The sequence below is a fragment of the Amphibalanus amphitrite genome, unplaced genomic scaffold (genome assembly GCF_019059575.1).
Source record: "Amphibalanus amphitrite isolate SeventyFive unplaced genomic scaffold, NRLGWU_Aamphi_draft 001908F_arrow, whole genome shotgun sequence".
Lineage (NCBI taxonomy): Eukaryota > Metazoa > Arthropoda > Thecostraca > Balanomorpha > Balanidae > Amphibalanus > Amphibalanus amphitrite.
In genome coordinates this window covers 17,637-45,078 of record NW_024883401.1, presented here as the reverse complement: position 1 = coordinate 45,078, position 27,442 = coordinate 17,637, and the positions used below count along the sequence as shown (strand labels likewise).

The 27,442-nt window shown below is 47.9% G+C and overlaps 1 protein-coding gene across 1 annotated transcript; it reads left to right on the top strand.

Annotated features, from left to right (window-relative positions):
• Positions 1-16,904: 16,904 nt before the first annotated feature.
• Positions 16,905-18,578, top strand: LOC122375739. Its single transcript, XM_043355234.1, has one exon. It carries the CDS (start codon positions 16,905-16,907, stop codon positions 18,576-18,578), a length of 1,674 nt encoding a protein of 557 aa, XP_043211169.1.
• The last annotated feature ends 8,864 nt before the right edge of the window (positions 18,579-27,442 follow it).

Genomic DNA, 27,442 nt, shown 5'->3' with positions numbered 1-27,442 from the left:
TACACTTTATGAACGATGTTTCTGTACGGAAAATATCGGGATCCCGAAATCCCGATGCTTCTAATCCCGGGATTCGGGATTAATACAATCCCGGGATCCCGGGATCCCGATCCCGGGATTATCAGCCCTAGGCGAAATGGCTACACGAATTCAGCAGCTTTTCCGCCAGCACAAGTCACAAGACCAGGGATTTTTTTTTTTTGCATATCAATGCATCAAATGCAAAGCAGGTAACATGTATTTTTCAGGTGTGGCCAAATTAGCTCTCTATTGATTATCACAGAAATGGATAAAACGTAGCTTCAATGTGTGAGGGCAATGATTATATGTTAGCCAAAACAACGATTGACATCAGCTACAAGGCCAGTTGTTTCTAATCATGCCTTCACAAACCACCATGACAACGCGTTTCGATATCTTTATGGTACTCCACTCCCGCCTGTTTTGACCTTTTTACACAACGAAACGCATGACATGGGCGGTTAGCGGCCGGCAGTGCGCAGGCCGGCTATAAACCGGAACTGGCGACTTCCGGTCGGTTCTGACCGGTAATTGACCAGTGAGTAGGGGCCCATCCGGCCGGGAGTCCGGCCCGCGGGGCGGCTAGGAAGGGAAGGATAATTTAGGGGTTATGTTGCTGACGATTTGACGCGATTCGGTTTGACACGGCTGGTCCACGTGGTTGAGCTGATGTGATGAATGCTGATGGAAAGGTAATGTGATTAGCGTTGAATGCTAATGTTGGCTGCTGTGTGTCTTGAGGAAGGCAAAGTGTCATGGCCTTAGGGTAGAATGCTGGGAGGATATAGACATCCTTTTCTATGTTTATTTTTTTTGCATTCCTTTGACATAAAGGAAAACGGTTGGCTGCTTTTAAAATTTCTCTTCAGTTCAGCATTCGCCGGATTCATGCCGTTTCCTTGGATTGTAATGCATTGTGGCACGGCTGAAAGTAGCCGGTCACCACTTGAACTGCTAGCAGTGCATACCGCTAGTAGTTCTCCTCTCGTTGTGAGAGGGAATGTAAGGATTGTCAAGGCAGAGACTACCATCCGCCACCGTCGGCACCACACAACTCCAAGGGAGGGGGAGACTCCCGATGTGGGCTCGTGTCGGTAGCTCTGCGCTTGACTAGGATGAAACGAGTAACCGATCTAGGATCGTACTGATTTATTGAACAAAAATTGGCACACTATATGTGGCCAATGGCCATCAAACACCGAAAACCTATTTTTCTGCTTCATTTGAGCTGGCAAATACTGTTGGTAAGGCTCGATTCAGGCTGGTGGTAAGGGGGTTGTGATGTGTACCTACCTATGGAAAAACATTGTAATCACGTTTCCAAACATGCACTTTTGTAGGTGGGGCATTCCACGATAGATCGTACCACTTTTTTCCAATTTGACACCCTCATCTCTCGGAATTTGACGAGAATTGGTCTCAGGGGTAATCAGGGGCTCTGAATCCACCTGTAACAATTTCAGGCTTATCAGATAAGTATTTTTTGAGTTATGGTGTATAACATTTTTTGGATCCTGCTTTGCAGCGCTAAGTTTGGCGGGCTGTAACTCTAAGACGGATTATTCAAATGCCAAATGTTATATAACATTGAACTTGCAATGAAACAGAGATTAATATGTATTTTTGAAATTTCGAAAAATACGTTATTTTTGATGTATGACATATCGAGTTTTCTTTAATTTGTATTTTTTCGACTTTGGGACCAAATTTTTTTGAATTTTTATTTTTCTAAAAAAAATGTTTAGCTCATTGTTAACAAATATGCAAAAAATTAGGAAGGTGTTCTTTCTATAAATGTATTTATTTTACGTCACGATAACGGTTTCGAATAGTGATTTCGGGAGGGGAGCTTACAAATGGCGTGGTAAAGCTGCCTAGTGACATCACGGGTTACTGAAATTTCAATTGAAGTCTGAGTCATCTGAAAAAAGTGAAAAGAGGGTTCATCCAACCCTCTTTCCTATAAGCGCGAGGGTGAAAAAGGCTGTTTGGTTCTGACATTGTTTTGGACGCCAGCGACCATATCTGTCCGAGATGAAAGTTACAGGACGCATACATGGTGTCCTCCAGAGGTCTCACAACTTGTATATCTGGGAATTTTTAGGGTAACGTGAGTCAGGTCGGTCACGTGACATCACTGTTATAAGTCAATGGGGAAATATAAAAACTGTTATTTTGGCGCCGAGAATGATCTAAAACTATCCCACACGTACATGGTATCGTGAGTTCATGCACTTCTTGCAAAGTCCAATGCTTTTGTTTTGCATTGGTAACCTTGCGTGACGTCATTTATGACGTCACTAGGGTCGCACGAGTTTTTCGTCAATAACCCCCGATCAAATGGAGCTAGAGAGTCGGGAAAGCCACCAATGGACTCGGGAAGACCTTCCGAATCAAATGATATGCCATATGATACCCTTTGCCCAGCTTCGTGACCTGAGGCGCTCTGACCTGACCTTGATCCGAGGTCAACTACTTAAGTTGACCTCACCCTAGCAAAAAGTATACCATTCGATGCACCTGAGCTAGGCGAACACAATGATGCCAAAATCGTGGCTCTGCGGTCATTTTTTGCGAAGTTATTTACTAAAAACCGAACCCGTAACTTCAGTCACTTGACCTGACCTCAGACGCTACCGGTTAAATTGAGACCTTAAAATCGGGTACCAATCGTTGCGACTTGTTGCGGCACACACGCTCGTTTTTTCCGCGAGGCTCTAGCTCTGTTAGAAGCGAAATGGCGTGCTGGGGTCGTATCAACCCCTCCGAAACCCATTTTGTTTGCGGGAAAATGAGGATTTTATAGAAAGAACACCTTTCTAATTTTTTGCATGTCGATTTGCAATGACATGAAGTTTATTTTGAAAAAATAAAAATTTGAAAAATTTTGGTCCCAAAGGTCATTAGAGGCAAATGAAAAAAGATTAAGGTTTTTGCTCAACAATGAAAATTTTTCTTTGGAATTTTTAAATGGTAGTATTAATTTTTGATTCATCGCAAGCTTAGTGTTGTTTACTGTTTGTTGGTAGCTTAACCCGTTCTTGAGTTATGGGCCATCAAACTCACCGTTACAAACCGAAATTAAAAAAATGTAATGCAATATAACTCAAAAAGTTTTGTTCTGAGAAGTCTGATATTTTGCTAGGCGTCTTTGGGGCCTATGATTACCCCTAGGACGAATTTTCATTAAAATCTGAGAGATGAGGGTGACGGGCCTGGTACGATCTATCGTGGAATGCCCCAGGTGCTTCTCACTTCTCTTCCTGAGGACAATTCATTCATGTCCTAAGTTTTCTACATACAGTCTGGATGACATAAGTATAGTGTTGCCGACGGATTGGGATGCATCCACGGTGCACGAGCAGCCAATCGCCGGGGCGCCCGGTCACACGGGTTACCCCCCCCCCCCCCCGGACCCTGTCAGGCATAGCCCCGGGCGCGACACCACGTGACCTCGGTGGCCGGCCCGCACGCTGCGTGATCCGTCCTAGGGGACAAAGCCGACGCAGCCGTCGGTAACTCGATATTACAATCGGAAAACTCGATGCTGTAGCCCATGATTTAGCTTTATGCTGACACAATTTGACACAAAAGGCTGGAGCTGACTGGCACAATAATGTCGTAAACCCATCAAAGAAGACAAAATGTAACCGGAAACAACCGGAAATAACCAGTAAACAGCCGGAAAACAGCCGGAACCAAAGCGGCGGCGGATACCGCATGGCTCCGTCCGCCTTTGCAGCTCTATATGACGCTATTAACAATTTCTGACAGCCCAAGGACTGTGGCGATTGTGAATCATCATCGACAGTCATGCTAGCAAGGCATGTGTCACCTGTTTGACACTGGTCCAATGGCGATGTCATTAGACGGCTCCCGTTTATGACACACCAATGCCTGGCATAAGAGATAAGAGATCAGTCGCTTTTTATCTCAATTGAATATGTAGTTTATTATGCAATTGTGTTCAAAACACGATGATCTATGATGCATGATGTTACTAACACATGGCTCCTGACAGGGTAACGCTTGAATTTATTGCCAGGAGCACTCAGATGGCCGTAATTGACGGAAGGGAATGGGTGTTTTAGTCTTCTTCTTTCAAATGATCTCCGAAGCTAATTACCCCGCGCCCCGTAGGGGGGGGGGCGAAACGGCCCCTCCCTGTCCTTTTCGGTCGATATCTCCTAAACGGCTGGAGATATCGCCACCAAACTTTCAGGACCCCTCCGGGCATCAATTTTACACATTGTGACCAAAAATTTTTCCAGAGGCTATGATAGGTTGGCCACCAATGACGTCAGAGTGACGTCATGTTCTGTCATTTTCGACCGAAAAAAGACCTTCGCGAGAAGACCTGTCAGGACTACAGCTTTGAAGATACAGAAAAATGATCAAGACATAAAAGGTGTAGAATTGACAGGGCTACAAAACTGCTATCTCGAATTTTTGAAATTTTTGAGTTTTGACCCCCAAAAATCAAAAAAGCATTTTTTTGGATATATTCGCCAAAAAATCCAAAAAGTTTTTTGAGTTTCGAAAAAACCGGAATATATGTGATAGTGCCTACCGTCTTCTATCTACATACCAAATTTCAGATAGATACCTCGTTTTTTGGCCAAGTTATAGCGAAAAAACTGTCCAAAAATGATGACGTCAAATTTTCAAACTCAATTTTTGGCAATTCTAGAACTCGTAGAGCAAAACGAAGACCACCATTAGACTCCCCGTGACGAGCTGCATCGAATCGATACCCATTTTATGCAAAAATATCAACTTTGAAATTTGACCTAATTTGACCTGATCTTGACCTGACCTTCACAAAAACGTGACCTAGGCTGGCCCCAAAGGCTGCCTAACCCACATAATCGCATTTGTCATGTAAAATGGACCATAAAACATGTATCACACGACACATTCATATTGTGACCCCCGGTGACCTGACCTCGCTGTGACCTGACCTGGTATCAGTGACCTCAGATAGCAAAGTATGTGTTTGACGAACAATGTACCATCGATGGTTTTCAATAAATTACCAATTTACTCGCTTTCACAGCACATTTCTTGAATTGCCTGTGAACGGTGAAAATCTGACCTTTGACCTGACCTGTGACGTCATCGGTTTGACCTAGGTCAATGAAATTTGGTCACAAGGTAGTTCCCGGGTGGGGCTATCGAACGCCGTTTGAATTTTGAAAATCGGCCGGTAACTTTCCGAGATCTTAGGGGGGGGGGCCGAAACGGCCCCCCCCCCCCCTACGGGTGGTAGGGTGCGCCGGTAGCCCTACGGGGCGCGGGTTAAGCGTGCTCGGCGGTGCGTCGTTAGAAAGACTAACATAAATGCTCCTGATGCACTTTCGTTTTATTGATTGACGTTTGTCAATATCCAGCGCATGTTGGACAAAGGACGTGCGTAAGAAATAAGAATGAACGATGCATTTCCCAAACACCAAGCTACTATTTATGCAGCTACTATAGGTCCAGGTCAGGTTAGACAAGGTCTCTTTACACTTAACTTGATATTTGGTATTAAAGTCATGTGACACATGTTTGCCTAATGTGTGCCGTTGTAAACACTCTGTAACATGTCATAACTTTGTGTGCATTTGAGGTCATTTTTATGCACGCCTGCTGCTTCGTCCCTTTCAATTTTGCTCATATCCCACATTTTTAGCTTTGTGTCTCAGTTTTGGATAAAAACTCATTCTTGGTTAAATGGATACCTACTGGATAGTACCTACTTTCCATAAAGTTCATCGATCACAACCGTCCAAAATCCATAATCCAGCGACCATTTTCCAGTGCATGCTCAGCTTCCAGCGACACCAGTGTCTGGAACTCGGCCTAGTTCCCGTAGTAGCCACCAGGCGGCGCTACGCTCGCGCTTTCCAATCGCGTGATGAGTTCGCCCCTCAATGATCTGGGAATATCGTGTGGTGTGGGAAAAGACTGAAAATCTTAACCCTCGCCGGACCTATTGGTTTTCTACATACGCGCCGGCCGAGGGGGGGGGCGGGTACGACCCCCCCTCGCCGTTTCGCCTCTGGTGGAGCTAGCGCGTCGCGGAAAAAACGAGCGTGTGCGCCGTTACGAGACGCAGAGATTGGTACTAGGTCAACCGGTGACCTCTGAGGTCAGGTCAAGTGCCCTTAGGTACGGTTCAGTTTTTGGTGAATAACTTTGCAAAAAAAAAAAAAAAACGGCCGCAGAGCCGCGATTTTGGCAGCATCGTGTTCCGCCTCCCTCAGGCGCGTCGAATGATATACTTTTTGTCCGGGTCAGGTCAACTTGGGGTGTTGACCTCAGGTCAAGGTCAGGTCAGCACCCCCAGGTCACGAAGTTGGTCGAAAGAGGTCATGTCGCATATAATTCGATTTGGCAGGTCTTCCTGAGTCCATTGGTGGCTTTCCCGACTCGCTAGCTCAATTTGATCAAGAGTTATTGACGAAAAAACTAATATGACCTTGACGACGTCATAAATGACGTCACGCAAGGTCAACATTGCAAAAGTGACGCATCTAACCTTGCAAGGAGTGCATCAAATCACGATTCTGTGTGCTTGAGATAGTTGGAGATCGTTCCCGGCGCCAGAATAGCAGTTTTCATTTTTTCCCATTGACTTATAATGGTGAGGTCACGAAAATGACCTGACCTCATATGACCTTTAGGAAAAATCCGAGATATATAAGTTGTGAGACTCATAATGTATACTAGATCCTGCAAGTTTCATTTCCCTGTGACATCTCCTCTGGCAGTGAGGGCGTTGCGAAGTTGCGACATCTGAAGACCGTGCAGAGGTTCACTTATGACGTCATAGGTCAGTGACCTGACCTGACCCAAAAATGCGGTTGGTGTCAAAAGATCCGGCTTGAATCAAAGGTCAGGTATGCCAAGTTTCAGCTCTCTATCGCCAGCGTGCTCGGAGCTATCGCGAAAAAACCCTATGGGGGGGGGGCGGCACCCGCCCCCCCCCCGGCCGGCGAGGGTTAATATATCGGGATGTGTGTGTGTTTTTTTTTGTCGAAACATGATATACAGGATTCCTGATTAGATATCTATTTCTGTTTTACTTTTGCCTCGGCTACCGTTCAGCTCACGCAGCATTCAAGTTTGCCGTGGCCATTAGTTTCTATAGACCACACTAGAGATGTCAATCGGATACCAACTTTTTTGGTATACCGATACCAAACCGATACCGACTTGGTATTTGGTATTTCAATCGTAATGTGTTTGGTATTTTGTTGGTATCATAAGCCCTCACTAATGCATAAGAGGCTAAGAAATCGGTAAAAAGTAGGCATTTCCCTCAGTTTCCCAAGTTGGTTTGGTTTCGGTATTTTCCCGTGGTTTCGGTTGGTATTTGGTTTGGTATCGGTACTCCGATTTTCCGTAATTGACATCACTAGACCACACGCATTTCGATTGTCCATCAGTAAGGCGTAAATTTAGTTGAAAAGCATCTACAATGCATCAACGTTACATCTCAGTATAGGCATCGGTTTACAAGGCCGATCACCAGTCAACTAAATAAACAGTTGTGCAGTAGGGACTTAAACATCTAGAGTCTCTGCCCCCGAATGTCGGTAACACCTAGGCCAAGAGCGTTATTTCTTAGTTGTACGTCGTCAAGTCAGGTACGTCACGTATTTTGTACACAGATTCTTAATTTTATTAATGAGGATATCGTTACAGATGTCTGGAATGAGACGAGATCAATTTAAATGTTGGCATCACTTTTCATATATTGGCTTCTTTGTGTGTAGTCAGTAGTGTTTTAATTTGCGTCATCGAATGAGATACGCGGTTACTCGAAGAAAAACATCAATAACCTCGTCTCTCTCTCTCTCTCTCTCTCTCTTTCTCTCTCTTATATAGTGTTTCTCTTATAATCCCTGATAAGAAAGCGTCATCGTCAATAGGAAGATAGATAAGATAAAAAGGAGTGAAAGAGCGAGAGAGAGAGAGAGAGAGAGAGAGAGAGAGAGAGAGAGAGAGAGAGAGAGAGAGAGAGAAAGAGAGAGAGAGAGAGAGGAGTAAGGGAGGGAGGGGTTCGAAACGAATGGAAGAGATGGGTCACATTTCACTAGACCGCCCATTAAATTCCCATTTGCGTCGGGAGCTCACTCGGCAAGTCTTCACGTCCATTTTCCGGTAAGAGTTATGACCTGCCGACAATTGGGTTTCAAACGCAACCAATGATTCCGCTGTTCAGGAGAGGAAGTTTGTTCTGCACAAAGGAAATGAAGTGGGAAGTTTGGGGCAGTAGAGGAACGTGCTTTCACCCATCGGTGCTGGGGGAGGGGGGGGGGGGGGTACTGAGGTGATAGAGGGGGATTGTTAGGCAACTAATGCATCTCAGCTTCCTTCTACTCAGGTCCCAGAAGTCTGAACTCAGAATCGTGTTGGCTTTTATCAAACCAGCCTTGGCAGCTATTCCTGCAATTATGAATTTATTTGTTTCTGAAACAAGACCCCTCCTCTAACTCTTGAGCAATTGACGTATGTGTGGGGTGGAAAATGAAATTCGACACCTACTGTTGCAGCCCCAATCTGCATCATCACATCGCCAAGACCATTAACAAGACAGGTTGGGTGTCCAATTTCCCAGCACGGGGCATTTGTTAGCGGTGTACGTTTGGCAACAAGGATGCGGCCCGACGTTGGAATAACAAACGCAATACCCCGTTGACGTTGCCAAATGTTCTGTCACTTGCCATCGCACAAACTGGCGATTTTGATTCCTAGATTGATGCACTTAACTGCTTGGAAGCTGCCTAATTATCGCTATTGATCAATAATTATACAGTGTGACTAAAATAAGCCTGGATAACATTTGCCTTCACTAAACATCGTATCTCTATATGCCTTTCATCGGAATGCCAGATGCCCTGCCAAGCTGCAGAGTTAAAAAGGTATAGACGAAATGCATTAGACGATTGCAGTTTTATCGATTTCATGAATCACGCACCATTCATATTAATTGGCTTAATCCTGAAGCAAGGGGTTGATTGAATAACATTGCAAGCGTAAGGCTGCTAACGAAAGCATAATGAACGTGCTAAATGCATTCATTTTAGTGCAGTTTTATGTTTGTATCGAATTAATTACAGCCCAGATCATTAAACAGTTTCTACGAATTTGAGTGCCGGTATGCTAACGCCCGCCGGCGATCGCGCGGCGATTCTCTATCGCCACGGTCTCAGATTTATCGCCCATCATCTCCCCGCCCCTGCTCTCCCCTCTCTCTCCCCTCCCTCCCTCTCCCCGCCCTCCGACCGCGCGCGCCTGCGTTGCTGACAGACCATCACTTAGCGCAGACCCGGCCCGACTCTACACCGTAGGTGACGTCACAGGTCGGGAGCGACGGAAAAATCAGCAACAACTGGCAGACGTGTTTCAGAAGGCGGCAAAAGGAGCTTTGAATACAGAATAATTGTTTTTTTTTTTCACCATGTGGAGGACTTTAAATAGGGTGGATTGGAAAGATACATTTTGTGGTCATGCATTGATGCCACCTGCATTTAATTCCTATTTCTTGGCGAATTCATTTAAAGTGCCCTGCCTATTGTTAAGTTATTTCGATTTTCGATATTTTTATCATCGTTACTAAGTTTTTTAGCTTGAATATTATAATATCCAAGAAAGCGTTCAGGTTCTCAAACGTTCAGATTTCCATCCCTTGCTAAGATAATTGAAGTTTTTTTTCGCCAGCGTCTGAGGAGCCCACCCCTTGGCCTAATGAGCGCCCGGCCCAGCGGGGGACCGACTCGTGAGTCACGAGTTCCCTGCGCAGACCAGCACAGCACCGCCAGCTGGGGGCATTAATGGGGCAGTTCAGAGGACAGGTATGACATACGTCCGTCGTTTAGCGCAGAGAGCACCCCATATGTAAACGGACGTAATTACGGCGTGCGTTAGAATTTATAACATGGTCGTCACTCCGTGGCATGGAGATTTCATCGAAGCTGAATCCGTATATTTCAATCGAGAATGGCTTTTAGTTTTGACCCTTGTGGTACGAAATCTTCCTTCAGAAGATAAGGAGGAAATGATTATTATGGGCATTTCTTGAATGCCTGTTCACTGTTGTGCATGGACCTTGGCACCAAAGCAAATATGCTACTGTTAGATGAGTATTCGCAGGTAACATAAGCAGGACAGGAGTTACACCTGCAGATCACTGTGAGTCATACCATTGATGCTAAACTGATAAGCACATATTTGTCATTAACTATACTGAAAAAAATGAAATGCACTGGCACTGCATATACGCAGCTCGACGTGGGACTGCAGCCATAACTGGGCATTGGCTTGTGGTTATTTTTGGAACAATAAACAAATAAACAAGCTGCTTGGTGAGCGACTATTGTCCATTCAACAACAATGGACAATGGTCATAGATCTGCAATGCTTAGTTCATTCAAATTTCCAACATTCCCTGCATTGCATTAGGTACTCATATCTCCATACCTCAGAGCGTTTTTATGAATTCCTGCAGATAGGGTAGATTTATTGCATGCGGTCTGGTTCTGGTCCATTAGTGAATCCATTACCGTCAAAATCAACATCAGCCTTTTTATCTCCCCTTCTGGTTGAAGACAACACAACATAAGACCCATGGCTGAGAATAGGTATTCAATCTAGAATAACTACATAAATGGAAGATGGATTCGAGCAAATGTGCTTGCCTACAACCTTGCTGTAAATCTATATTTATGACCAGCAGTTGTTGTTCTATTGTCTTCTGAGTGTTTCCTCCATTTGTTTTCCTCTCATGGCTGCCAAGCCGTTGGAATCCCACTCCAGCTGGGTGGCTTTAGAGTGATTCGAGCTGCACTTAGGACGGAATCCAAGGCACGCGCCACCCCAAAGTAGTGACGTCATTGGTAACCGATGCCGGTCTGAGGAGGGTATTGGAATGCGGCGGTGAGCGCTCTGGGAATGGGAGGGGGAGAGAGATGTGGTAGGAGGAGGGGAGGAGAAGAGAAGAGAAGATGAGAGGAGAGAGAGAGAGAGAGAGAGAGAGAGAGAGAGAGAGAGAGAGAGAGAAAGAGTAAGAAAGAGAGGGAGAGAGAGAGAGAAAGAGTAAGAAAGAGAGAGAGAGAGAGAGGGAGAGAGAGAGAGAGAGAGAGAGAGAGAGAGAGAGAGAGAGAGAGAGAGAGAGAGAGAGAGAGAGAGAGAGAGAGAGAGAGAGAGAGAGAGAGAGAGAGAGAGAGAGAGAGAGAGAGAGAGAGAGAGAGAGAGAGAGAGAGAGAGAGAGAGAGAGAGAGAGAGAGAGAGAGAGAGAGAGAGAGAGAGAGAGAGAGAGAGAGAGAGAGAGAGAGAGAGAGAGAGAGAGAGAGAGAGAGAGAGAGAGAGAGAGAGAGAGAGAGAGAGAGAGAGAGAGAGAGAGAGAGAGAGAGAGAGAGAGAGAGAGAGAGAGAGAGAGAGAGAGAGAGAGAGAGAGAGAGAGAGAGAGAGAGAGAGAGAGAGAGAGAGAGAGAGAGAGAGAGAGAGAGAGAGAGAGAGAGAGAGAGAGAGAGAGAGAGAGAGAGAGAGAGAGAGAGAGAGAGAGAGAGAGAGAGAGAGAGAGAGAGAGAGAGAGAGAGAGAGAGAGAGAGAGAGAGAGAGAGAGAGAGAGAGAGAGAGGAGAGAGAGAGAGAGAGAGAGAGAGAGAGAGAGAGAGAGAGAGAGAGAGAGAGAGAGAGAGAGAGAGAGAGAGAGAGAGAGAGAGAGAGAGAGAGAGAGAGAGAGAGAGAGAGAGAGAGAGAGAGAGAGAGAGAGAGGAGAGAGAGAGAGAGAGAGAGAGAGAGAGAGAGAGAGAGAGAGAGAGAGAGAGAGAGAGAGAGAGAGAGAGAGAGAGAGAGAGAGAGAGAGAGAGAGAGAGGCGGTTTGGCACGGGTGGTCTATGGTGAGGACAAAAGGGCGTTGGGAAGGGGTAAAGCAAAAAGATAGTGAGAGCTTTAGTAGCAAAGTCCGTGAACCGTTGACATATCACTTCGCTTATGACATGTGACATGCTGATTAGGTAGTTACGTATGTGTAGATCTATTATTGAGCTGTTTCAGCTATCCCAAAAAGCAACCCTATGCTTTCAATTTACATAGCTAATTCGTTTCGCAAAATTAAAACCCATTTTCTCCAACTCCGCACAACCGTTTGCTAAGAGCAACGAGATTGTCCGTTTTATCGGCGTATCTCATCTAGACTGGGCAATAAACAGCAGAGGAAAGGATCTGGCTGTCTGGTGTTCAGCAAAACAAATGACCACTAAATCCCACTATAATTTGTGGTCACTCTGCAGTATGTCTGAATTGGACGGGGCAGCGATGGTTTTGACCCTTGTTTGGCCGGTCGGCAGCTGACGGAACATAGATATTTTGCTTTAGACGTAACATTCACCCATTTCTAGCATAACCAATGAACAGATGGTAGGCGCCAATGGCATTTGCAATCTACACATCAATGTTTTTTTCTGTTAATTTAGGCGATATAACAAGGCCAATGCAAGATATGCCTACTTTTTCAGCCTTATTATCCGTAGCTGTCCCTGACCGCGGTGACAGTGAGTGTGACTTGAGCGCACTTAATTCTCCATTGCGTAACGACTTTTGACAAGCGGAAATGTCAATGACTTTAGCGACAGTTTGATTAAATTTGATTGACTTTAGGGATTTGACATACATGAGGATTTTACGTAAGGATAGCTTCTGACTACAATTGCTGTTTGCTGTATAGTTTTATTAGAATTTTCGTTTGAAAGCAATGACCGTAAATATTGACCTTAAAGAGATCAGCTACGCCTGAACACCTACATGTTCGCTGTCAAAGCTTCCATGGGACCAAACTCCATTTTAATGTAGCTGTTTAGTTTTACAGCCGTTCATGTAAATCACCTATGGTGTATCTTTGCATGGCTTGCAAAGACTGAGGAAGATGTTTTGTAAACATTTGCCATGGTGAGCAATCCATAGAGTCTGATAGATCAATAAGTTTTATCTGTACAAAGCTGACACATATGCTTATACCTCTTTCTCTCAGCCATTTTAACCAGATACACCGTAGCATCACCGCGACGATAACTAATGCATAGGACGATGTCATAAAATCGCGCTTTTGTACCATCTTACCGACGAGATATCGCGCTAATTTTGCATAACCAGTATAGCGCCTTTTGGGGCGACTAACGGAGCGAGCGAGAGGGTGAGCCTTGCACGTGCGAAATTTCGAGGGGGTACCTCCAACTGACTTGTGCACGGCACCCTACTAACCGGTCTCTAGCGATGTGCCAAATTTGAGCACAATCGGCCCAGCCGTTCTCGAGATCTGGAAGCGGCACCCTGCACGTGCGCACGTGCAGAATGGGTCCCAACTGACTTGTGCACGGCACCCTACTAACTGGTCCCTAACCGTGTACCAAATTTGAGCGCCGTCGGTCCAGCCGTTCTCGAGATCTGGAAACGACCCCTGCACGTGCGCACGTGCAGCAGCACCCCAACTCTGGCACATGGATATGCAGTGCCTAGTGGGTGCCTACCTACATGCCAACTTTCAGCGCAATCGGCCAAGTAGTTACCGAGATATTGCAACAATTACAAAACGGACACCTCTTCGTTTTGCGCGTGGCACGTGCATAAGGGGTCACCCACATGCATCGGGAATAGTCCAATACTTGGTAGAAGGAATGAAGCTACCCTACAAAAATTACCCCGTGTAAATCGGTCAAGTGGTTGCTGAGATATAAGCCTCGCAAAAGCGTGACCACGGCCGGCCGGCCGGCCGGCCGGCCGGCCGGCCGGCCGCTCATACTCAGAAATTTCCGTTATTCTACGTAAGACTCCGCTCGCTTCGCTCGCTCCGTAACAAGGCAAAGTTCTGAAACTTCAGCAGCTGCGGGGATTTTCTCGAGCTCTTCAAGTTTTAATGTAAGCGCGGCCGGGACGCACATCGCTAGACGTTTGAGAGAGCCACGTTATCAGACACGGTGATAGAATCTGTTCGTGAATATATAAGACTCCCTACCCCCTTCATATCCGCGGATCTCTCGAGCTGCGCCGACAACACACAGGAATGACTTGGATAATACGAGACACGTGTCTTCTTGAAAAACTACGAAGCCATTTAGTATTGAGTAGCACTGACGCCTGCTAGTACTTTTCATCAAGCTGGCTTGTTGTAAGAACTCCTCTTGCGTTTGCTTTTTATCATGATTTAAAACTAAGCAGTTGCATTGTTTTTCGTACGCACCACTGATTTTGCTTCTTTGACAAATGGCTTACGATTCTCAGCGGTATGTTAAACACAATCTGATACCAACGTTATCACGTCATCGATTCAACAAATGGGGAGATGGAACTACGCTGTGGCAAAGCCGGAACGAGAACCACTGGAACGGAACGGGACGACAGAGATACGATATGGTGGTTGACTGCCGAATTGATAAGCGGACACCACCGTCCGTCATACGCAATGAACGGGAACGACTGTATGGATACGATTGCAGACGATCCATGACCCCCAGCATCCTAGAGGATCATCTTCGATCGGGTGAATCTATGAAAGTCTCAGTGGGACATGGGTCTGATTTCTTGGCATCCGTGACAGGAATTGAGTCCGATTCCACTTCAGAAACAGCGTCCACTCGGGGGTCAATTCTTAGTGGTCCGAATACGGTGGTAAATGAGCTGGGCGAAGGATACTTTTCGACCATAGCTGATGGGGTGGCGAATCACCGATCTGAGCGGAGGACCGCGAAGAGGTGTAAGGTGTAAGCATATCTCCACGGATAAAGGTTTTTATTAAATTGCCGTTCTCTGCTTCTCTTTCGGGTAAATGTTTTTATTAAATCGCCGTTCTCTGCTTCTCTTTTCTGACCACACCTCACCTCTCGCTCTCTTTTTGTGTCAATTCCATCTCTGCTCAGCTCCACTTCCACCCCAAACACATCGGTCACTCTACCGCTCCCTCCTCCCCCTCAACCCCTGCCGTTTCCAACTGCCCACCCACAGTCCCAGCTGGCGGCTAATGCATACAAATCTGACGTTTCGCGGCGGGGGCTCGTTGGGAGGAGACAGGCAGCCAGGGCGGGCGCGCCGTCACAGAACTGGAGCTAGTAGGAGGATGATTAGCTACGGGTATTCTCCGGGACTGTTAAAAGGATGAGAGTGTGCTAACGACGGGCGCTGCCGCAATCAGGGGATGATGATTGGGATGATCCGTCTTTATTGATGAGTTTTGTTCATCGGGGTTCTTTGATGTTGTTCCGGCACGGTCGTGTAGTCAAGCATGCGGCTGTTGACTACGTTGTTGGTCAAATCATTCAGTGTCCCAAAGAACGGTAAACATGAGTGCACGTTTGAAATATGTATTCACTGCTCAAACATTGTACATACATAATATTAAGCTTATCTCACTGACCTTCAGTGCAGAAATAAACGCATTTTTGAGATTTTTCCGAGTGAAGGCTTGTCTGGCCTTTCAGAATCTATATTCATCCTTCCATGCTACCTGCCTAAAATACGCCATATTTATTAGACGTACAACAGACCTACCCTCCCCCACGGGTGGGGAGATTTCCACGGGGCAGGGATATTGCGGTACCCCTCTGTAACACTAAATACTAACACCTGTGCATCTGCTCTGACCGTAATCACCTCTAGTCCACACTTGTGGTAAGTACTTACAGGGTGGGGGAGGATTGACGTCTGTGGGTGTCCCCCTTCAATAAGGCTTTGTGTGCCGGTGAGGGCTGAACTCAGGTGTGGTTCGTGCCGGGTCCTTGAGAGACGAGCAGAATCAAACTGGAAGCAGGTCTTGATCGCGTTGCCCTCGAGAAACTACGGGAGGGACAGTGTACTGAATTACACTTGATTTCCGGCGTTGACTTCTGTGCAGCGTGTTATCGTCCTAACTCCTGTGGAAAACTGCGTGCGAAGGACAACCACCAAGGTTACGTCGAAGGAAGAACCGTTCGAGGGAGGAAGAAGACCCAGCTGCCTTGTCATACTAACATCATCAACGATTGAAGTTGACGATTCTAGTCTACTTCAGCAAAGGACGAAGTTCCATTTCTACCGACAATCTTGAACCTCAGCTGTGAAACTTATCGCTTATGACTGGCCGCTGTTTGACGGTTTGATATCTGCTTGTCAGAGCACATCAAAATAAGTCAAATTCGTCAACGTTTCGCGGGAAGCCGAGAGCGTGGACAATGTTCGTCTCCAGCTTCGTGGCGATGATGTGGGCAGTGTTCAACATCACCTACTACGCAGCAGTGTTCGCCTTCCTCTTCAGAAACGGCGAGACGCCTCCAAGGGAGAGACATCAGAAGATACAGCATCTCTAGCGGCTCGGGATGGGAGACAGAATCATTGCCTTCAGTTGTGTGTGAAGCAAAGATACCTATGCCTCCTCAGCTACTGTGAAAATGAGAGAAAGAAGGTGAAACCTGTGTGTCATCATTGTTCTTGAAGCAAGGATATGCCCCTTCAGCTACTGTGAAAATGAGAACGAGTGAAGCGTGTGTGCCTCATCCGCGTATGAGTTTTGGTGGATCTGCTGCGGTATCATTTAGCCTTGTTGGAGACAGCGATATCCCGCTCTGTCTGATCAGCTGGGTCTGGTCCTACCTGCGTGATCGTCGGGCCCATGTCACCGTGAACGGCTGCAGGAGCCGCGACCGCGTCTTCCGCGCGGGCCTGCCACAGGGAAGTGTCCTGGCGCCGTCCTTGTTTTTGTTGTGGGCGGCGCCGCTGGTGGCGGCCCTCAAGGAGATACCCAGCACGACCGTGTTTATGTACGCGGACGACACGGCCACGCTATGCGCGGGTAATGACATTGAGACAGCAAGGCGGCGAGCGCAGATGGCAGCGGACGCCCTCGTTCACTGGGCCGGAAGGGCCAAGATGCAAGTGGCGGGCGAGAAAACCCAAGTCCTGGTCCTCTCGCAGTCCCCCAGAGACGCGGCCGACTGCTCCATTCGTGTGGCAGGGGAAGCTGTGTCCGCCGGGGACAGCCTGAAGCTGTTGGGAGTGACCCTGGAGCGCACACTCCACTTCGGCGCCCACTGCAAGGAGCTGCGAAGAAAGACGCGCCCACGCATCGCCCAACTCCGAAAACTCACCGGCCGAAACTGGGGACTGGAGGAGGAGCAGCTCCGGGCGGTGGCGAGCGGCTACGTGCGAGGTCCGCTCGAACACGCCGCCGCCGCCTGGCTACCTGCCACGCCTCCCTCCCACGTGGAGGTACTCGAGAGAGAGGTACGAGCCATCTCTAGAGTGGTCACCGGCTGTCCCGTCTCAACGAGAAAACACGCAGTCACGGCGGAGGCCGGCCAGGTGCCGGTCGAGGTGCGCCGCCACGCTCTCGCGGCGTGCTTCCTGGCCAAGGCGAGGTCACTCCCCGACTCCGACCCGCTCCGAGCCGTCGCCGACGCGGTCGTTGCCCGGCGTCTCTCGTCGGTCACCGGCTGGCGCGACGTCGGCCAGGCCGTGTGGGCGGCCGCCGGAGTCACGGCTCCGATCGAGCCGGCGCTGACGCGCCGCCCCCCACCCTGGGCCGAGACAGGTGATATCACCTTCTGTCTAGACATCGGCCCCGGCCTTCCGGTGGGTGCGGGCGCGGAGCTGAAGAAGTCAACGGCGGAGACATTCCTGGGGGGCCTGCCCCAGTGCGCCACCTGGGTCTGGACTGACGGCTCCGTCGTGGGTGGCACCAGCAGTGGAGGCGCTGGAGCCCTGATCGTGTATCCCGACGACGAGACGGTGGAGCTACGGGAAGCAGCTGGCAGCCTATGTTCCAGCTTCCGGGCTGAGCTGGTGGCGCTCAGAGCAGCTCTAAGGCACCTACACGAACATCCAGTACACACCGGCGACCCTATCGTGCTCTGCACCGATTCTCAGGCGGCACTCGCGAAGCTCCGCGGGGGTCCATCAGAGCAGGAGTCGCCGATGGGAGCCGAGATCTGGAGGCTGCTGACAGATCTTGCCTCCGGGGGGAGACCGCTCCGCCTGCAGTGGGTCCCGTCGCACTGCGGCATTCCCGGCAATGAGCGTGCTGACGCCCTGGCCGGAGAGGCGTCGGCACTCCCCCAGGAGGAGGCACCAGTCGATGTGCGGACCGTCCACCGTGCGGCGGCGAGGGCGGCCAGCTCGCGGGCCCTAGCTCAGTGGCCTGTGGGCTGGTACCGCTCGCTGATGGCCGGCCACCTCCCACCGCCGGTGCGAGACTACCCGAGAGAGGTCGCCATCGACATCCACCAGGTGCGAGCGGGCCACTGGTCCGGTTCGGCGGCATACCTGCACCGCATCGGCCGTGGCCCGTCGCCCCAGTGCGAGCAGTGCATGGACCCGCGCTGCCGGGCGAGCTGGTGCCTGGCCTGCGGCGAGGCGCCGGATACGTCTGAGCACCTGCTGCTCCACTGCCCTGCTTTGATGGTGCGGCGTTTCCGGCTCCTGGGTACGCTGCACCCCGCTATCGAGGAGACCAGACGGGAAGACGTGGTGGCGGCCCTGGTGGGGGCCGCCAGATCCCTCCAGAGCCCAAGAGCTACGGTCCGCCCGGCGGACCGGGGGGACTGACGACGACGACGACGAGTTGCTGGGGGGGGGGGCGTTAAACGCCCCCACTTTTTTCGCCGGGCCATAGCATAAAAACGGCGCGCCGCAGGCGCGCCAAATTTTGGGTACCTGTAGGAAACTGATTCAAGTTTATTGTGACAAAGTTTCAAAAAAATCGGTCGGAAAATTTTTGAGATATCGAGGTTTTAGTGACGTCATGATTTCTGAGTTTTCGACCAAAAACGGCATATGTTCAAAAAATCATATAAAATCACAGAATAGACATACAGACATGCCGTAAACGCCATTAGACTGCCAATTCCTTGAGCAATCACATGGCTATCTTCGATTATTGATTATCGTTCCGAATTTTTCAAAATCTTGAACTGAATCTTGGCAATTTCTCGTGACTACTTCACGACCATGATTCATGCATTTCTTAAATTGAACTTTTTTAGCCAAACACGTACACATATGATAAAATGAATGTCACCATCGTGTTCTACGCCCCAAATTACCCATAAAACATGTGTCACAGGCTGCGAATATCAGTTTTGATTTTCGGGGATATGTGCCTACCCGGTTGACCTGACCTTGACCCTGACCTATGCTTGACTGACCCCTACATGGAGCTGACACTCTTGTAGGCCTTATATGATGGATTGTGCACCGTTTTGACAGAGTTTATGACGAGAGGCGCCCATTGCGAAGTCCTGAAGTCCATGCTACTGAAAGCCCGATTTCAGGTGTTTGACCTGACCTTGACCCGACCTGTGACCTCAAAATTCAACTTTAAAGTACTCATCTGAAGCGTCTCGTCGCGTTCTTTCGTTTGCCGCCTCGTGCGTTTCGCTGCGCCTATTGGTTCTCGAGTTATCGGCTGGGGGCGTTTAACGCCCCCCCCCCCCCCCAGCAAACGGTGGGTGGCGAAATACCCCAGCAACTGCCGGGATATATTAACTTTCTATTTGATGTCCACAAGCCTCTTGCAATATTGCATACGCTCAGCGCGCTACCCATTGGTGTGACATACTTAGGGCTTTCTTTTGAGACCATTGCATGTATGTGAAGCGGTTCTTGGCCATTGCAACCAAAATCATTGCCGCTTGTTTTTCTTTGCGCAAAACCACGTAACATTTATTGTATGAGTATTCGCTTTATAATCGCTGTCATCTACCATGAAATTAAAAGGACGTAGAGCCGGGTTACCGTGAAATTTTCTCTATGCATGTTTAATGTAACCAATATAATTCAATAGCCTCATTCATATCCAAACATCATCACCTTAACGACTTTGGAACGTTCAGTTTAGTTTTGCTCAGAATAAAAACATTTATTTCAATGTGCTCAGTGCTTGTTTGACACTCGATCATGGGATGGAGTCTGGAGGAGATCAACTGTCACGTAGTGATTATCACCAGGCGTCAACTGTGTGATGACAAATTGATTTGGTACCCAAATGACACATGGCATACTGCGGTGCATTATACAGCAATAAGCAATGTGTTATCGGTGCTAAGTGACCTGAGGTCATATGGGGCCCATATGGGAATGTCGCAACCTTCCAGTATGCTAAGTATTGAGTATACCTATACGAGTCAAGGGGCATGAGAGCTATTGAAGTTTCTTTGAGCTGTACCTTTGTCCTCGTCTCCACTGTGCTATCAGAAGCCTCTCTCTTTTTTTTTTTTTCTCTCTCTCTCTCTCTCTCCTCTCTCTCTCTCTCTCTCTCTCTCTCTCTCTCTCTCTCTCTCTCTCTCTCTCTCTCTGTCTCTGTCTCTGTCTCTGTCTCTGTCTCTGTCTCTGTCTCTATCTCTCCCTCTCCCTCTCCCTCTCCCTCTCCCTCTCCCTCTCCCTCTCCCTCTCCCTCTCCCTCTCTCTCTCTCTCTCTCTCTCTCTCTCTCTCTCTCTCTCTCTCTCTCTCTCTCCTCTCTCTCAAGTATGAGTCAAACCACAATACCCACGCCCGTCATTCCATCATAAGGCATGCGTGTATGACATCTATGTAAACTGTATGTAAGCATTTACGTAGATCCCGGCAGCAGACTTCGTTGAACGGCAGCTGAATAGAGACTCGGCGTTCCGTTAGGATGATCTCATCTGACAGACACTACAAAATTTGACAATATATGTGAGCTAGCTACCTTGCCCGTACCTCAGAATAGCATGCTGGAGGCATCATTGTCCAGTTCACAAAGCAAGGCGTGCTCACATGGTGATGTTAGACTTTCGATCGGCTTAGTCGGATTAGTAAAATAGCGAAACGCTCTTAGTCAACTGATGGATGTCATTTTCAATAGTGTCCGAGGATGATGTGATGATGCAGCAATTTAGTTTACCAAGGAGCTAATTTGCAGTTTTGGAAAGTTTGGTGGCTGATTTCAATTATAGGGCATTGAGATCGTTTAAGCATCTATCATTGCGTTTTATCATCTCGATTTTTTTTTCTTCAGAAAGTGGTGGCATTTTGTTGGTACTATTTTGTGGGGACAGCATAAGTAGGTATTTTACCTATTAAAGGTATATTTGCGCTTTATTAGCACCGCCCTTAATGCTTATATCTGGCTTGAGATCTGTGTTATTGTGCATCCACTTATTAATTTGCTAATTCCACATCACTCAGTGAACATCACATCTTTCCATTTCAGGCCGAACATTTGCCAGACATGAAATGCCCTGAATACTTCCAAGCTCGTCTCTATAATTTATGTGACAGTCAGATAAGGTCCCGACCAGGCAACTGCCCACAATCTGTCGACGAATGACCGTCATATCTCACTTGCTCGTATCGCGACCAACCGCTAATACTCCGGGCTTCTGGGCCGCCTTGGTGTCTACTGGCTTCCGCTCAACGGCCAGAAAGTCATTTGTTGCCGGACATTATCTCTTAGGAGTGATTGTAGCGTAAAATGATAGATGGTAACAAATAGTAGCAAGTGAACAGATCGTTGGTAGCTAGATGATAATCAAGTGATGGCTATTGGCATAACAATAATTCAAACGTTATTATGTTTTGTATCGGGTAAACTTTATTTCTTGGGGTAAAGTTCGTTTCTGAGGATTTTGGCTATTCTGTTTTCATGAATGTATGCAATCCTAGTTTTTATCTCTCATTTCTACTGGTAATATTTTGCTCATCCTCGAAAACGTATGATTAAATAAAGCGTTTTAGAGTAGGTAGGTAACCATTATACTTGATCGTTTATGTCACTGCTTGTTATCAGGCACTATAAAGTTTAGTCATCCATAGCCCTAAGCACATCCCTGTAGCCACAGATAACAGAAGTACAGGTACTACTGTACTAGTACTACTAGTACTACTGTTATCTGTGCTGTAGCAAAACCAACATGCACCCACGTGCTCCTGCACCGCGAGCACTGTCCGCTAGTTTTGAGCAGGACCCTCGTGACGTGCCTCCTGTGACACCTGTGACCTTTGGCCGGGTCACCGGCAGCCCACAGATCCGGTTTGCGTCAGCTCGTTCCCGCTATCCTTTGGCAGTCGTGCCGCTTTGCATTATATAAAACGGTTTTTAATTTTGTCTTAAATTTTGTGCCTAGTTAGCGATGCGTTGAGATTTATGTAAGTGACATATGATTTCGTTTAAATTCTAATTATTGTAACATGTTCATGTAAGCTGTTTTTCGTTTAATGATCATAACTCTCATAATGGTAATAACTCGCATGTTATCTGATTTATGACTTTTTCACTACACGAAAAGGTGAAAAACACTGGTCATTGGACACAGCTGCATAGATTTCAGGCAGCTTTTGCCAAATTGTCAGGGAACTCAGATTTGTTTTTCAATAGAAAAACACAATTCTAATGAATAGTGTTTTAACTATTGACAACAAACCTTCGGTTATAGATTGAGATTCTAAGCAATCTGGACAACATTACCTCAACGAAGGAGACCTATAGTCAAATATTAATAGGGGTAAGGAACTGCGAGATCCCAAACACATGTGAAAACTAGATGGTGACCGAAATGACCTCACCCCGTCAGCCCCCACCTTCATTAGTCGAAAATCTATTATAATCTAAAATCAGTTACCCCCGGTAAATAGTGCCACCAACCCAACATTCGTCCCGCAGATTCGGCCCTATCTTTGCTTGGTGTAGGAAGCGAGAAGACACGGGCTGATCCAGAGCGGTATTGGAAGCAAATACACCCCCCCCCCTCTCCTGCAGCGCCAGAAATCGATAACAAGTTACAGGTTTTCCAAAATACAAAGAAAACTACACATAACTTTTATGAGGAAAAGCTTATTTTAAACTGACAACCGTGTATAAGGAATCGAAATCCGAAGTTTTCTAATTAAAAAAAAAAAAAAAAATTAGGCATGTTGTTCAGCGACCAAGACAGCCTTTACAGATCCGCCTGTTCGACACTGTTCAGCCCCCCCCCCTTCCACCGACCCCAGCCCACCTTGACGGGGGGTGTCAACTGTTGCCAGATCTGACGCATTTCGACATGTGTTGCCAGATGACTGGGGTCGGATAGATATAAACCGAACGACGTACTGCTTGTCAGTCATTATTTCAATTTCATACGTGGGCAATGTGTGCATGCATTCCGGTATTGGCTGCCTGACCCTCCTCCGTTTGCATTTTTTAACAACTATGTATAAAGGTGTTTCACCCTGTCTAGCTAATGAGCTGTCTGTACATATATGATATGGGGCTGAATTCTGAATTCGGTAAAATATTCGAAAAAACGGCAAAAGCTGTACCAAAAATTGTATAGGTGGAGGTCAATCACCTCCCTCCCCTACCCCCCAACAGGGCCTGGTTTAAAAGTGACTCGTTGTAAAGGATCCACACTGTACATACGTCAAGCAGCTGCACATTGTTTGTACAACAGTTTGTAAACAGAGCCAACTTCCCGGGATCTTACATCTTTTCTCACTTCCTCCTATCTCCCAGTATTTGGGCTTTCAGCTGCGGTGGACAAATTGTTACACCAACTGCTCGTTTCATATCCTGTTTTCTCCACTGGACTGCGCATTTATCAGCTCTGACAACCTCAACCTTAATTCTCTCCACCCCGATCACTGGTCTGTGAATTGCAGTAGTCAGTCTTGCAGACGTTGAGTCTCTCAACACCGCCTGCCGACAGTCACAAAGCAAACCAGCTGAGCGTGAAATCCACTCACTGTGCGCTTCTGTGCGCGCCGACAGATGAACAGAAACGCACTGTGGCGGGTGGGCGGCTATAATGGAGGAACTGGGAGGCAGGCGAGTGATGTGTTCAGTTGCAGCTTTGTTTGTGGACGGGAAATGGAGCGGATGTTGGATGCGGACAGAAAAAGAGTGTTTTTGAAAGTTGAGCAGTGTGGTTATAAAGAAGGTGTAGCGGTCAAATCAGGCTGTTGTTCCTAATAAAATTTGTCAATTTTGGGTTTCATTTTACCTATTCACATCCAATTATTTATTCGCACTTTTCATCTTTGCCTGTTGTCTAGCACTGTTTATTTGCGCCGTGGCTAAAACTGCTGTTAATAAGTTCGTCTGTGTCTTACCTCCACCTCCCTTGGCTCCGAGATATACTCTCTCTCTCTCTCTCTCTCTCTCTCTCTCTCTCTCTCTCTCTCTCTCTCTCTCTCTCTCTCTCTCTCTCTCTCTCTCTCTCTCTCTCTCTCTCTCTCTCTCTCTCTCTCTCTCTCTCTCTCTCTCTCTCTCTCCCCGCTGTCATGCCCTACATTAGGAGGTACTCCTTGCAGCATTTGTCACCACACCTCCCCTAAGCGACGGCGCTCACCTCCCATCACTCTGTCATTCCTCCCACGCTCCGTCCACACACCTGACGTGACGTCATCGGGTCCCGGCCCGACGTCTGATTTACGATTATGGAGCGATTGAGATTGTTATCGCCTCTCCGGCAATGGACGTCCAGCGGCAGGGGCGACGCCAGGGAAAGAAAAAGGGAGGGCTGAGGGCTACTCTGCCGAAGTGATGAGCGTCGGGAATTGATGTGAATGGCTGTCGTGGACTGCTAGTGTTGAGCTCTGGTGAGCAACCACTTGTGGTCATATTGCATTGTCGACATTTTGATGTGATGGATGTCTATGGTCCCATGTCCATCCATGCTGATACAGGGATGCGTATCTGCAACTAAGGGATGACTTAGTGTTCATTACGATTTTCGAACCGAGCTCGTATATAATTTAAGCTACAAATTCACAGCAATTTACGTATGCTTAATTTAACTGCAATTCCTTTTACCTCATATTCTACATTTGCAGGGTGCGAGCTAGTACCCCGCCAGCTACCTTTTGCTCCTATTCGACAAATCTAAATTACTGTTCACTATTGTTTATCACAGTTTATGTTCTCACACCACTCAAGTCAGCTGAGTGTGGTCCCCTCTCAGTTTCGCTGAGCGCGCCCCTGCCGCCGACCGTAAACCCAACTCAATTACGGCCACGGAGAGTGGTCCGCGCGGCGCGCGCAGCCGCTAAAAGCTTTTTTGCCTGACCGGTCGGAGACGCAGCGCGGCGATTTATCGGAGCGACACTTGGCTGTCTGATACCTGCTCGAAACGGCCCTGGTGTCTGTCTGTCGAATGCTGGGTCGGGTTGGTATGAGGTCTAATGCTTTCTTGGGGAGAGATGGGCCTGAGAGACGCGCGCGGACTAAAAGGTCTTGGTTTGGTGACGAAGGATGACTGAAAGGGAGTTGTGGAGGAGTTGAGAGACAGACAGCACCGGTCTACCGGCGTGAATGGGCTGAAAGATAACTTGCGTGGGTGGTCATTGTTCATTGTGCGGCAGTCTCTTTGTCAGGTGTACGAGTAAACTGCTGCTGGTATATAGAGATATGAGCAAGAGAAGCGCAAAATTACACGATACACACAGTTTTGGTGGTGAACTAAAACTTTTGTGAAGTGCGCATGATGTTTTTAGTCGTGCAGTGGACTTGCAAGTACCACATCTTGATTTTGCACCGCATGTTTGTCGAAAACTGGAGAATAGATACGTGAAGAATCATTGACCTTTTCCTCGAAAATGTAAAAACAATGCCAAAAGTTATATTGAAAGTTATTTTGAGAAAGTTATATAGAAGTAAGAGCAGCCCCAAGGTAATCGAATGCTTTGGGACTCACCCCGCTCTATCCCCCTCATACCTTACCCTCTGTCCTGAAGTCGCCTTTAGAGGCACTCAGGTGGCCACTTAGAAAGGAACTCGACATCCACTCCACCGGCACTCACGGCAACTTTTAGTGGCGCACGCGAGGAATGTCCCAATGTCACGAGGGGGATCGAGGAACGTCCGAGGAGGGGAGAGGACACCTGAGGACATTAGAGGACACCTAAGAAGGCATGGAGACGCGTGATGTCGCGTGGGTTGAGATACGAGTTCCGACGGGGTAGTAATCCGAATGCCACCCAGAAATGGCCGCGTAACCACTTAGGCAAACGAAGCCTCTGGCGTGCCTTGTGTAAGTGGTTTGTGACATTTATTCTTGCTTAGTCAGAGAGCTCTGTCTATGGCTGGTGTGTTGATAATTGAGTTCTAAGTGACCCGGTTCCTTACTGGACCTGTTAGACGCACTGAAACTAAGTCGCACGCTATCGTAGTGGCTGAGCGCGCTTTTAAATCACTCTGTTTTTGTTCGTTCAAAACCTGACCCATTAGTCGGGAGACGGTGGAATTGTACGGACAAAATGGCGTTCAGTGAAGTGCCGGTCTATTTATTACGGAGCGAGCGAAGCGAGCGTAGTCTTTCCTTAGATTAACGGAAATTTCTGAGTATGAGCGGCCGGCCGGCCGGCCGTGGTCACGCTTTTGCGAGGCTTATATCTCAGCAACCACTTGACCGATTTACACGGGGTAATTTTTGTAGGGTAGCTTCATTCCTTCTACCAAGTATTGGACTATTCCCGATGCATGTGGGTGACCCCATATGCACGTGCCACGCGCAAAACGAAGAGGTGTCAGTTTTATAATTGTTGCAATATCTCGGTAACTACTCGGCCGATTGCGCTGAAAGTTGGCATGTAGGTAGGCACCCACTAGGCACTGCATATCCATGTGCCAGAGTTGGGGTGCTGCTGCACGTGCGCACGTGCAGGGGTCGTTTCCAGATCTCGAGAACGGCTGGACCGATGGCGCTCAAATTTGGTACACGGTTAGGGACCAGTTAGTAGGGTGCCGTGCACAAGTCAGTTGGGACCCATTCTGCACGTGCGCACGTGCAGGGTGCCGCTTCCAGATCTCGAAAACGGCTGGGCCGATTGTGCTCAAATTTGGCACATCGCTAGAGACCGGTTAGTAGGGTGCCGTGCACAAGTCAGTTGGAGGTACCCCCTCGAAATTTCGCACGTGCAAGGCTCACCCTCTCGCTCGCTCCGTTAGTCGCCCCAAAAGGCGCTATACTGGTAGGTGTAATTACGGAGCGAGCGAAGCGAGCGTAGTCGGAAATTTCTGAGTATGAGCGGCCGGCCGGCCGGCCGTGCGGACGCTTTTGCGAGGCTTATATCTCAGCAACCACTTGACCGATTTACATGCGGTAAATTTTGTAGGGTAGCTTCATTCCTTCTACCAAGTATTGGACTATTCCCGATGCATGTGGGTGACCCCTTATGCACGTGCCACGTGCAAAACGAAGAGGTGTCAGTTTTGTAATTGTTGCAATATCTCGGTAACTACTTGGCCGATTGCGCTGAAAGTTGGCATGTAGATAGGCACCCACTAGGCACTGCATATCCATGTGCCAGAGTTGGGGTGCTGCTGCACGTGCGCACGTGCAGGGGTCGTTTCCAGATCTCGAGAACGGCTGGACCGATGGCGCTCAAATTTGGTACACGGTTAGGGACCAGTTAGTAGGGTGCCGTGCACAAGTCAGTTGGGACCCATTTTGCACGTGCGCACGTGCAGGGT

Coding starts and splice junctions, on each gene's coding strand:
- LOC122375739 (XM_043355234.1), top strand. CDS start 16,905: ATGCAAGTGGCGGGCGAGAAAACCCAAGTCCTGGTCCTCTCGCAGTCC.